This window comes from Platalea leucorodia, assembly GCF_965183815.1.
Source record: "Platalea leucorodia genome assembly, chromosome: 6".
Classification (NCBI taxonomy): domain Eukaryota; kingdom Metazoa; phylum Chordata; class Aves; order Pelecaniformes; family Threskiornithidae; genus Platalea; species Platalea leucorodia.
Window position 1 is genome coordinate 77594831 of NC_138828.1, and position 13636 is coordinate 77608466.

At 40.4% G+C, this 13636-nt stretch overlaps 1 protein-coding gene across 4 annotated transcripts in view; it reads left to right on the plus strand.

Moving 5' to 3' along the window:
* LETM1 (leucine zipper and EF-hand containing transmembrane protein 1) overlaps positions 1-12000 on the plus strand; it is a 34463-nt gene extending 22463 nt beyond the window's left edge. Inside the window, exons 11-15 of one of the 4 annotated variants that reach the window (XM_082316348.1) lie at positions 3528-3662; positions 4237-4427; positions 6438-6594; positions 8016-8193; positions 10722-12000. In XM_082316348.1, coding sequence (XP_082172474.1) covers positions 3528-3662; positions 4237-4427; positions 6438-6594; positions 8016-8165 — 633 coding nt within the window. In that variant the 3' untranslated portion in view covers positions 8166-8193; positions 10722-12000. Of the gene's footprint in view, positions 1-3527; positions 3663-4236; positions 4428-6437; positions 6595-8015 lie in introns of all 4 variants that reach the window. The other 3 variants (XM_082316349.1, XM_082316347.1, XM_082316350.1) reach the window with 3 other exon arrangements.
* Positions 12001-13636: the final 1636 nt, after the last annotated feature.

The window sequence follows — 13636 nt, forward strand, 5'->3', positions numbered from 1 at the left end:
GTTCAGGAGCCTGGTTGACAGCGTCCCTTGGGAGGCAGTCCTGAAGGGCACGGGAGTCCAGGAAGGCTGGAAATTCTTCAAGAAGGAAACCTTACAGGTGCAGGAGCGGACCGTCCCCACGTGCTGAAAGACGAGCCAGTGGGGAAGAAGACCGACCTGGCTGAACAGAGAGCTTTGGTGGGAACTCGGGAAACAAAGGAGAGTTTATGACCTTTGGAAGAAGGGGCAGGCCACTCAGGAGGACTACAAGGATGTCATGAGGTCATGTAGGGAGAAAATAAGAAGGGCCAAAGCCCAGCTGGAACTTAATCTGGCTACTGCCATAAAAGACCATGAAAAATGTTTCTATAAATTCCCTAGCAGCAAAAGGAGGGCTAAGGAGAATCTGCGTCCTTTCTTGGATGTGGGGGGAAACGTAGTGACAAAGGCTGGGGAAAAGGCTGAGGTACTCAATGCCATCTTTGCCCCAGTCTTTAATAGTCAGACCAGTTGTTCGCTGGGTACCCAGTCCCCCGAGCTGGAAGACAGGGATGGGGAGCAGAATGAAGCCCTCATAATCCAAGGAGAAACGGTTAGTGACCTGCTACACCACTTAGACACACACAAGTCTATGGGGCCAGATGAGATCCACCAAAGGATGGAGCTGGTGTAGGTTCTCCCCAGTCCACTTTCCATCATCTGTTATCAGTCCTGGCTAACCGGGGAGGTCCCAGTTGACTGGAGGTTAGCAAATGTGATGCCCATCAACAAGAAGGGCTGGAAGGAGGATCTGGGGAACTAGAGGCCTGTTGGCCTGACCTCGGTGCTGGGGAAGGTTATGGAGCAGATCATCCCGAGTGCCATCACGCAGCACGTGCGGGATAAGCAGGTGATCAGGCCCAGTCAGCATGGGTTTATGAAAGGCAGGTCCTGCTTGCTAGCCTGATCTCCTCCTATGACAAGGTGACTCGCTTAGTGGATGAGGGAAAGGCTGTGGATGTTGTGTACCTGGACTCTAGTAAAGCTTTTGACACAGCTTCCCACAGGATTCTCCTGGAGAAGCTGGCTGCTCATGGCTTGGACGGGTGTACTCTTCGCTGGGTAAAAACACTGCCTGGATGGCTGGGCCCAAAGAGTTGTGGTGAATGGAGTTAAATCCAGTTGGCAGCCGGTCACAAGTAGTGTTCCCCAGGGCTCAGTCCTGGGTCCAGCTCTGTTTAATATCTTTATCAATGATCTGGATGAGGGGATCGAGTGCACCCTCAGTAAGTTTGCAGATGACACCAAGTTGGGTGGGAGTGTTGATCTGCTGGAGGGTAGGAAGGCCCTACAGAGGGACCTGGACAGGCTGCATGGATGGGCCGAGGCGAACTGCATGAGGTTCAACAAGGCCGAGTGCCGGGTCCTGCACTTGGGTCACAACAACCCCTTGCAACGCTACAGGCTTGGGGAGGAGTGGCTGGAGAGCTGCCTGGTGGGAAATGACCTGGGGGTGTTGGTTGACAGCCGCCTGAACATGAGCCAGCGGTGTGCTCAGGTGGCCAAGAGGGCCAATGGCATCCTGGCTTGTATCAGGAATAGTGTGGCCAGCAGGACCAGGGAAGCAATCGTCCCCCTGTACTGGGCACTGGTGAGGCTGCACCTCGAGTGCTGTGTTCAGTGTTGGGCCCCTCACTACAAGAAGGACATGGAGGTGCTGGAGCGTGGCCAGAGGAGGGCAACGAAGCTGGTGAAGGGTCTGGAGCACAAGTGTTATGAGGAGCGGCTGAGGGAGCTGGGGTTGTTTAGCCTGGAGAAGAGGAGGCTGAGGGGAGACCTTGTTGCTCTCTACAACTACCTGAAAGGAGGTTGTAGCGAGGTGGGGGTCGGTCTCTTCTCCCTAGTAACAGGCGATAGGATGAGAGGAAGTGGCCTCAAGCTGCGCCAGGGGAAGTTTAGGTTGGATATTAGGAAAAACTTCTTCACCAAAAGGGCAGTCAGGCACTGGCACAGGCTGCCCAGGGAAGTGGTTGAGTCCCCATCCCTGGAGGTATTTAAAAGACAGGTAGATGTGGTGCTTGAGGACATGGTTTAGTGGTGGACTTGGCAGTGTTAGGTTAATGGTTGGACTTGATGATCTTAAAGGTCTTCTCCAACCTAAACAATTCTGTGATTCTATGTAGAAGCCCTTCTTGTTGCCCTTCATGTCCTTCACCAAACTTAACTCCAGGTGGGCTTTGGCTTTCCTGAAGCCATCCATGCATGCTGGGACAGTGTCTGTGTATTCCTCCTGGTTCACCTGTCTCTGCTTCCACCTTTTGTATGCTTCCTTTTCGTGTTTCAGTTGTACGTTGAGTTTTATTTGTAGCTGAGCACTTTGTTTTTGTCCATGAGGTTTGATGTCAGGATTTTTCTTGGTCCTAGTGTTACTTTGCAGAACAACATTAATTTAAAGTATATGTTTTAAGTAGAAAAATATTTTCAGTTTTCCTGGACAGCATCATTATCCACCTGCTGTTGTTATAACGTTGTTTACTTTAGAATGCTGCCAAGAAAGTTTTTAATGGTAATAACAAAATGGAATTCATCCATGTTGAAAAATGTAAGACTGCCAGCTTCTTCAAGATGACTGATTTTATTTTAGGCAGAGGAATTTGTTTTCAAACCGAGTTGCTTGCTTTCTTTTTTTTGCTAAGGTGAACTATAGCTATTGTATTAAAATCAGAAGTGAGGCTGATGCCTAGATATTAACAGTACACTTGAAACTCTTTCTGACTTGACGAAGGGGCTGGATGCCTAGTTTGTGAACTGTTCTGTAGTTGTTTCTTGGAAGTATATCATCCTTCTGGTCTGTGTTTCTGGCATCCTCATTTGCACATGTCTTTCTGTACTCTACTTATGTGGCTGTTCAGAGTTTAGCCATTCAAAATAAAAGCTGGTGTTTGGGTAAGATTAATATGCTAACTGTAGCTAGTGTTATGGGACTTTAGCATTTTTAATTAATTATCTTGAAGTCTTAAGTATTCAGTGGGAGTTAGATTTTTATTCTCAGCTTTTCAAGGGACAGGTATACTTCACAAACTATGGATGTTCATCCTCATTCTCACAAAGGTTGTTAAAGATAACTTTGCTCCAGCTCAACTTCCTTAACTTTGATCTGCAAATTTTTTGTGTAATTTATCTTTCCTGTACATAGTGAATTGTATCTCAGTTGTTTGGATTTTTTACCCAGCAAAGAAGGAAGTAAAACGTTCTTAAATGAAACAATTAGGTACAGAATTTCAAATAGCCAAAACTCACATAATGAGTCACATTAGCTGAACTTAGTACTGGTGCACTTAAAAAATATGTACCATAGCAAAATAATTGCCGTAGCATTTATGATCTCTGCATTAACCTCAAAATGCAGATCTCTGTATTAGCCTCAAAATGACTATGACAATATTGACTCTGAACATGGGGGGGGGGGGGGGGAATCTTGAGTCTGTCTTTTCTGGTATAAGACCTGAAATCTTTGAGGAAAATCACAAATGTGTCTTTCACTAATTTGTATATACTTTCTGTTACAGGGTGAGGAAATCACTAAGGAGGAGATTGACATGCTGAGTGATGCTTGCACCAAGCTTCAGGAACAGAAAAAATCACTGATGAAAGAAAAAGAGGAGCTTGAGGAATTGAAGGGTGATATCCAGGAGTACAATGAGGTGAAGAATGGGGCATGGAAGTTCTTTTTTTATTTCTGTTCATGTTTAGTTTTAGCATAAATGATCCACAAATTTAAAGATTATCTTTCTTGGATGTCTGTTAGCCTGTTGTTGGTAGCCGAGTGAATGATCTTTGTATGGGACAATGCAGAGCCTCATTTGTATAACGTGTTTAAAGCCTACTTAAAATCACTGGAGTGGTTCCCACCAGACAAGAATCCTGTTCCTGCTCTTATTCCCAGGGTAACTAGACTGACAGGTGCTGACTAACTGCTGCGTGCTGCAGTTTTTTCTTACCAAGCATAGATGTCAGTATTACAGATACTTCGAGTTAAGTAAAATGAATCTTATCCGATCTTATGAAAGATGTGGAAAATAACATTTAAGGGGTGCGTGAAAAAGGCAGCAGTGTTAGAATTTATTGTTCTAATTCCAGTTTGGCTTTATGTGTCTATACGTTTGCATTTCATTTACAAATGGCTCCTGTCTAGAAATGCTAGTCGAACTCAGTAGTGTCTGTTGTTGAGAATTCACACCAACAACAGCTTTTCTCTCTCTTGACCATTTCTTTTAGGATTTGCAAGAGATAAAAGAGCTCTCTAAAACTGGCCAGGAAGAGGTAGTGGAAGAGTCAAAGGCAAGCAAGCGATTGACCAAGAGGGTGAACCGAATGATTGGTCAAATAGACAAAATTATTAATGAATTAGAGACAAGTCAAAAGATAGTGGATGCAAAGCTGGATGGTGGTGAGAGTCCTCCTGCTGGGTAAGTGACTTGAGAGCACCGAACGTGTCTCTGACTGCGCAACTTGAGTCTTGCTTTTGTCTGATGTGTGATTAGAAAAGAATTAGCAAAGAAGTTGTTTGGAATGTTAAAATAATTTAATTTAAGAACAAAATTAACAAAATTAACAAAATTGTGCTGTAGATCTTCTCTCTTCTAAGGTCTGTTAAATACGGTTAAAATAAGGAAGGAAAAAAGCAGGTATAATTCCCTAGATGCTAGTCCTGAGGGGGTTCTGAAAGTCAAAGTGTCGATTAGCATCTTACCATCTTGTTCAGGCCTGTAGCACTAACGGTGATGCAGGTGAAATGAGGCCTTTAGTCATGCTCCTCATGCAGGCGGCCTGCCCCCGTGTCTTTGACTGAAAAGGTGTGCAACGGTATGGTAAGCATATTCATGTTTGTTCTTTAGTAGTGAAGATGTCAGTGAGGAAAAAAATGGAATAAAATCTGCTCTGTCTCTGGAGAGAAATGGGGGAACAGGTCTAGTGGAAGTAAGGAGATGATTTTACATGGTCCCTTTCTGAAAATTTTCTTCATTTCAACTTTGACACACTTGCAGTTTTTCAAAGAAAGGTATTTCTTGATAGCTTCATTGCGAAATTCGTTTATCAACACTTCCCCAGGTCTTAATGTTACTGGAGAGTCTTTCAGGGGATCATGTGTTGAACAGTCATATGTTGCATGTTACAGGCACTGAAATGCCTAAAAGCTGTGACTGTAGTTCTCAGTTTGCAATTATGAATGCTGTATTAATCTAGTTTATGCTTGCACCATTTTGTGTGATTCATTAAGAGAGCTTCCCAGCTCCCATAGAGCATAACCTAAACAGAAGTAAGGATTCCGCTTTTGTTGCTTCCAAACTTTGTTTTTCCCAGTCCCCAGGGCAAACAGTCATTTGTTTCAGATTTTGTATAATAAGATTAAGGTGGCTCTATGAATGGTGCTACGGAGAAGTTGATCAAAACCATCCGAATTTGTAAATTAAAAATACAATATAGAATCTGCTTGTACTGAATGTAATTATACTTTATGTAGTGGATGGTTTTGTGGATAATTTTGTAGGTGATTGTGGATGACTGAAAATTATTAGTTTAAATATTGCTTAATTGTCAAAGGCTTGCTTTTTAACCTTCAAGTTGGTGCAGTCATTACCAAGCCATCAAGAGTCATAGAAATGACACAAGTCCAGGGCATTTAGTGGCAGCTTGAGAAATGCTCCTTGAATAAAAATCAGTCTGTGCCCAGAGGTTAGGGCCAGGTATGGAGCTGGGACTAGACTGATAAAGCCCTTCTGTTTAATATTTATGGGGTTCACTGTCTCCTGCGTTTCAGCTAGACCTGTGCTGGAAGGTGGTTCTTCAAACTAACAAAACTACATAGGCGAGCAGAGGCTTTAGGTTGCAGAAGACAGACAACTTCAGCTTTGTGAGATCAGTGAGCAGAGAGTGGAAACATCTGAAACCTGCTAATCACGATGTCAAGTTTAGCCCTTTCTTCTACAAAGTCTTTTCCTTGATATGAGCAAATGAAACCTATTTTAATGAAACAGCTAAATTGCTAAAGCGATTAGTTCTCAGCTTTTGTTGTCCTATGATTTTTGTTAATTTTATGTAGGTCAGCCTCTCTAAATCTAAAAGGATGATAGGTGAATGGCACTGCATCTTTGGTAAATGGGGCAGGGCGGTGGACAAAGGGCATTAGATAGACAGTCTGGGCAGCACAGAAACTGCTAAACTTTATTTTAAATGCTACCGGATACCAGTATTTGTGCAGTAAAGCATGTGGAAACCAAAAGTGTGAGATTTGATGGTAAGATAAAGATTCATTTGAAATCTACTTGCTGATCAGTAACTCATTTTGCTTTTTTTGCATTCTGTTCAGGATTATAAATAAATAATGAGTGTTTTTGCAAATGACCCGCAGTGTAGCAACTTTCAGTACTGCCTTTTGTCAGCTTTACTTCATTGGAGTAATTGCTTGCCACATACAGATTGTGCTTCCTCTTCAGGGAGAATCTCATCAGTATTGCTGAACTAATTAATGCGATGAAACAAATTCAGAAGATTCCAGAGGAGAAGCTAACTAGGATTGCAGAGGCACTAGATGAAAACAAGGATGGCAAAATTGATATAGATAATGTTGTTAAGGTAAGTCTGTGGACTACTTAAAGAAAATAAGGCTGGCCATTCTTCAAACATTGTACCTGTTTTGACTTAAATTCATGTTGCTGTCTTTTGCAAAAGTCTTTACGTGATGACAGTGAAGTTTTTGGTAATGTATTGTAAATAGATCTTATTAGCATCTTCAGAATTTATATGGCTATTTTTTGGTGGGGGAGGAATCTTTATCCTGTGTCTGTTACCCACGTTACCTTTAAAGCTGTAGGTTTTCCTATGTGCCTATGTCAAGTTCTGTAAAATATGGTAATTTTGTTGTGCTACTTATGAATGGGAGGGAGGATAGGAAGGAGCTTTAGAACTACTTTAGGAATACCACTGTTAGCCAAAGTCTTGACATAATGCATGTAGATATACTTTATGTCAACACAAGATGATAGCTTCTCTTGCCTGCTTGTATACCTTAGATATTTCATCAAGACCTGTATTTCCTATGCGTGAAAGACATCAGACCATCAGCTGTCCTTTAGGTCCTTTGTAAACAACCTGTGTTCTTTGCCTGATTTGTCCTGTTTTCTCATCTTGCAGAACATTCTCAAGTTTTCCCTGCATTTCTCCTTCATTTTCTTGGTTTTGTGGGTTTTTTTTGTTTTTGTTTTTTTTTTTTTTTTTTGACTTGGTAAATTTAGAGATGTCCTGAAACTTACTTCCTTACAAGTAATTTTCCTACTCGATACAGAAATAGCGCTTAATCTATGGCCAGCTAGAAAATACAGTATCAGCCTTTTGAAACCCGTTTTTCCTCTCTACGGAAGTTGTCCCAGTGCTGATTATCTTCCCCATTGCTCTAAACAGCCACTGTACATTTAGCAACACAGGTAAAACGGACTTCTGAATTCTGCATATAATGCAGAATAATTCTAGGAACTTGAGGAGCTAGGCCAAGAATACATTTGTACAGAAAGCTATATAAAGGAATTTGGAATCACCTGCTAAATTACTTTTTTTATTTTGCTTTCTGAAAGGCCTACCTCCCTCTACTTTTAAGATTTTGTAAATTTGTGCCTATTTAGTCTTTTTGATAAAATTAAGCCTATAAAATAAGTATTGTCTCAAATAGTATTTCAGCAGGTACTGAATCTGAGCTTTCCATTGGAACAGATACAATAAACGAGTCTGTTTTACTAATGCTTTAAAATGTGAATCTTTGTGTGCTGAGATCAAAAGTTCTAGATCATTTGCTTTAAGTTTTAGCTTTTTTTTTAATACTCTGGATGTGTTTGAGGCACTGGTTGTGGTTTGAATTTGTGTTTTGTGTAAGAAAAAATGCTGTTTTTCTTGAACGTGAGAGAACTGATTACTTTTTTTGTCTTAACAAAATTTGTTGTATGAAAATGCCTCAATCACGTAAAAACTAAATGCTCTCTCAATTTCATTTTGTGTTCATGTAGGTAGTAGAATTGATTGACAAAGAAGATATTGATATTGGTACCAGTCAGGTTGCTGAGATTATGGCACTGCTTCAAAAAGAAGAAAAACTGGAAGAAAAAGTGAAGGCAAAGGAAAAGCATGATAAGGAAGCTGCGGAAGCAAAGAATTAAGCTTCAGGATCTGAAGCTAATCCCAATTGTAACCAAAACCTTGTATATCTTTCTGTGTCTGATGGCTATGTATTACTTGAGCTTTGTGATTATGGGAAGTGTTTTGAGCTGATTCTAGTAATAAATTGTAGATAATGTTTTCTGATATATGGAATGAAATTTCCATTCATCAAAGAAGTGATTTACTGTCATTCCATACAGATGAAAACAAAATACGCTTCCCTAGCTGTGCTCCTGCCCACAAAATCATGTATTTGCACTCATTGTGGTGGTACAGTGATCCATTAAACTTGCAAGTTTGCTGCATAAATTAAGTGTATCTATCATGGAAAAATGTTTCTTATTTATTTTCTTTCATCATTACATGGGGCCCAACCTTGCTCTGCTTCTACCTTTTAGCTTTTTCAGAATTTAATACAAATTTTCCCTTCCGTCACAATATTACATATTTTGTAACCTGTTAGTGAAGATTGTGGCTTCAGTAGTAGCTCTTTAGATTGAGTTTTATTTAAGCTAAATATCACTAAGCTGTTGCCTCACTGACAGAGAATGTGGCATTCTAATCACTTTTATGAATTCATGATTATTGGGTTTTTTTCTGTTGAAGGGAAAATCGGATTTATTTTTCCCTAGAATGAAACTTCCCATGAAGTTTGCTTCTTATGGGTGCCTTAAATTTCTTAAGTCTAGGGAATAGAGGATGTCGCTTCTACTTAAAATTCCATGAATTACTAAAGCATTGGAATCGCAGGAGCCTTTAAAATAGTTTCAGAACACAATCTGTCACACAGTAAAGTGAGTTAAAGTGTTTGTCTAAATAGCAAAATGAAAATAATCGTAAGGGGAAAATGTCAGTTGTGATCTTTTTGCATGTATTTTTTAAAAATGCAATTATCTCTGCATATTTGTCGGTTTTCATCTGGTAATTATTTACACCATAACTAGTTCTCTTACCTCGCAATTCTCATCTCAGGTATAAAATCACTAACCAGGTATAGTCCAAGTACATAAATACTTTCATCTCATGGCCTTGCTTACTGTGCAGTAACCAAGTCGTGTCTGGTATTGCCAGTGCTTTGATTACATCATTGGCTTTCTAATGACTTGCTTATAGTTATTGTCTTCAACTATGTGATTAAATACTGACAGTAGGTCAAGGTTTACTCATTAATGTCTGTCCTTAGTAGTAAATTTTTAAGTTTAAAAACTAAAATACCAACTCTGGGATGTTCCATAATTCCCGGTAGCCTGAATTTTCCACTCTTTCTTAAAATCTGTTATGAAATACACAGTGTGACTTGAACCAGCAGGGTTGTGGATTTTTTTAATTTTATTTTGCACCCAGTATTATAAAATACATGAACATTCTTGATTTTGTGTACACTATAGAGAGCACATCTTACAATGGCGCTGTACGCAGTGATATTGAGGTGGGCAGTTAGTACGTAATGCTTTTAGTCATAGTTGCATATTTTCGTAGAACATGTTGACTCTCAAGCGTATTTCAGCATAATTCCATGTTCAGTATTTATCTAGATTGGCTAAATTATTTGTAAAAACTTATTTGAAGTTAGTGGAACAAAAAAAAGTTTTGACAGTCTCATGGCTTGCATGGTGGACCATTGTATTTAGTTGTTTCCAAAGCAAAATATACAGTAAGATGTACAGTATAATTAATTCTAGAAAAAGGGTCAGTGTTTAATTCAAGTATTGAGTTCATATTCTGTACAGTTTGCAAAGAAAGCTGCTTACGGTAAGCAAGATCCTCCTGAGAATTACTGTAATTGTATCTGAAGTGTAAAATTGCTGTGAGAAAGCTGAAATTTCAAATCAGTACGATCTTCGTAGTTAATGTACCCCTAAACAAGGGGACTGTTCTCCTCCTCCTAAATCGAGATTAACTTGGAGATTTCAGCATGAAAGTCAGTTTGTAGATTTTGAAGATAGGACTTCACTAGATTCTTTTTTTAGGCCAAAACTTAACTTAGATGAAAATGAAAAAAGAGTAAAACTCGTTTCACAAAAATACAATTTAAAAGCTAATTTTACATTGTATAACTTACAGTTGGAATTAATGGGCTTTGAAGTACGCTAAATTTTGCAATTGCATATCTTCAGTTTGAAAACAATGTGTAACAATCTTACTTGACATTCCTGAAACATAAAGATAGTCTAAAATTGTCTGCTACCTTTCATGGGCTATCAAAAACCTAAGAATTGTAGGCACTTGAATGCGTGCAAGTTTAAAACAGGGAGGCAGCAGAAAAAGCTGTTTTCAAAGATTTATTGATTAAAGTTTTACAGAGCTTTAACTGTCCTTAGAGGAAATTATCTGATTTTAGTTATTTGGGAGTTTAAGATACTGCTGCTGTTCTTTTTCCGTGTTTACTGTTCATTTAAATTTTCTGTGGATTAAATAAGAAGGGAGCCAAAAATAGCTGATTTTTTTTTTTTTTTTATGAAGAATGTCCTGATTAAAATAATTCTGATACATTTATTGAACATTTTTAGCTTTTGGACTTGTTTGAAATTTGGCATGTTGTGAAATTTTAACAGGTTGCATAAAATACATTTGAACGTCAATCACAAATGTCCGTTTCCCCCTAAAGTTACTTAAAGTGTTTGAAGGACGTCCGCATCGACCACAGCGAAGCACTTTCCCGGGGAATATTTTCCTTCTGCTGTTGAAAGTAGGCGAACCCAGGACAGCTGGACTTGAACACCACATGCTCTGCAAGCTGAAGGAGATGAGGGAGCCCTCGGTGATTCCCACCGGCCCGGTTCTGAACCTTCCCAGCAGCTCTGCCCAGGCGATGCGGACAACTCCAGCACAGCGGTGGCTTGCGGGCTAGCTTCAGATCATCTGCTTTCTTGTCTTTCGTGTTGACCAAAAAACCCAGAAGCTGCAGTACTTTCAGAGAAAGGATGACTTCCGAGTGTACAGTAACTGGTCAGAACTTATTCCTGAATGAATATTTAATCAGGAGATGTAAATATTTGTTAAATAATTAAAGGATGTATGAGATTTTGATGACCTTGTGACTTACGCAGGCAAAGCCTCTAAGCTCAGAGTTAGGTAATCGGTAAGACCATTGGTGGGGTTGTTTCAGATTCAAATAAGATCAGATTTGGATTATCAACTATTCAGGGGAAGAAATGTAAAACATACAAAAAGCTTTAAAAAAAAAACAATTTAGCAACAGGGACGAGAAGTAAAGTAGGATGTCACTTCTTTTTTTCCCTTCAACACAAGGAGGTTATAGGACCTATTTTATTGAAAAATTTGGTTCCATTTCACGTTAACTCAAAAGGTATTTTTTACTGAGATTTTCATCACTGACTGCATGCTGTGAGAGTAAATCTGCCTGCAAGGTAAGTACTAGAAAGCTAATGTAATAGGCAGTTCGTCAGCAGGACTGCGGGCAGGTAGAGGATATTCTCTTGACAGGATAGTATCTTACACTTACGTAGGCTTTGTCTGGGGGGAAAAAAGTTACATCTTTTATACGACTCCTAAATACTTCTTGTAACTTTATATCTACATACCTTGCTAATCATTTAAACTTTAGCTACTTCAGCATGTATTTAAATACTTTTAAATTGTTTATATCAAATTATTGGGTATATTTAATTAAAAGAATAATCCCCTGTTCTGTTCTCTGTATGTATTCCAAGTTTTGCTTTTCAGTTGAATTTCAGCCCGTGTTACAAATTTAAGTTGAAAATCATTTGTCTGTGCTCTGAGCATACTGGTCCTGTTTGCCATAATGCAGTATAAAATTTTTAAGTTAATTAGAGCTTGTGTCCTTTGTTTAGTTATAATAAATGTATCATTTTGAAACCTAATCTCTCCAGTGCTTTTGTTGCTTTTGATTATTTAGTGTTAATTTATTGCTGTTCAGGTGAGATGCCAGTCACAGAGCTGGACAGTGGGGAGCTGAGTGTTATAACTGGGTAGAAGAGGGCAAGCGAAGGACAAATCTTTAAAGCGGGGGGGGTGGGTTGTCCGGGATTTGGGGGGTGTTAATTCTTGCAAAAATTCCCGTGATGAACGTGGGACTGCTTGCCTGGTGTAGTGAGTTGTGCTAAGCCATTCTTTCTAACTATTCGATTTTAGGTATGAAAGTGGGGAGCAGTGTACTCTTTACTGTAAGGAACTCGTGGAAAGGCTGCCATCTATTCCAAACAGAAATAAATCTCCTTAGGAAGGATCTGTGTTTGGTCTTTGTCCAAGTTAGGGGAGAAAACATGATCAGAAATGGTTCCAGAGATTGATTATTTTATGCAATGCCCTGCCCCTCATCCCTGATTTTGCAAAATTACAGGTATTCCTCCGTCCTCCTAATATTCTTTGCAAAGTTCATCTCGGCATATAGCAGACTTTTAAGTCTTGGGCATATCCAACAATATGCTTTTTCAATTAAAAGCTGTTACTTCTCCTCCTGAAGCCTTGGCAGCCTGGGCAGGAAGGCAGAGAGAGCCCGAGCCAGCGAGGTGTCCCGTCCGCCCCGGTCCCTTGGAAATAACCGAGCTACCTCAGGCGTCGTTTGTATCGCTGCTGTTTGGGCAGATCGGCGCTCGTCCCGCGCCAGCTGTGCTCGGCGCCTGCAGAAACGCATAGCGAGGACGATCCGGACCCAAAAGGTGCGGGGGTCCTGTTGCACAGGCCCGTGTTGACAAAAGCGCTTAGCCTGCCTGCTTTCAAACGGGATTTGGGAACGTGCAAACATCGAGTCTACTTTCTAGTGTCAAAGTATTGCAACAGATGTCTGAAAACAACCTCCTGCCTTGGGATGCTTTCGGAATAGCTTAATAGATAAGCTAGGTTGGGTTGCAGCTTTTTCCTTTTTTTGCTTAAAGCCAAATATCAAATAAATGGCTTAAAAAGTGGCAGAACTTGTTCCTTTTAAGCTTTTGCTTTAAAAATTTCCTTTAATGGTAGACTTATTTAGGGTGAATAGGACTGTTGTGCAGCAGTGCGGTAAAACAGACGAGCAGAGAAACTGGCTTTGAGTTTGTAAATTAAATGTGGACATTGGCAAGAAAGAGACTGACTTCGGGATCCAGTGTTGTCCTTGCTGAGGTAAATTGGTTACATCAAAGAAGTTACACTCTTTTCTAAACCTTTATTACACATTTGTAACAATTACGACTAGTTTTTTTTACAATCTGAAGAAAAAAAATGGGGTTTTTTGACTCTCTTGCCTTGATGTAGGGGGGAAACAAAGCAGTGGTACCATGGCCAAGCAGAGCGCTGGCCAGTCTGCTCGGTGCGTAGCTGGTAGGCACAAGCCACATTCAAGTCTCGGAAAGCCTGAGGCTGGAAGGGACCTCCGGAGGTCGTGTAGTCCAGCCCCCTGCTGAGAGCCGGTGTTCCTGGGCCGTGTCCCGTCGGGATTTGAGTATCTCCAAGGACGGAGACTCCGCCACCCCACCGCGTCCTTTCTGGCTGGACCTCTCCATGACCTGTG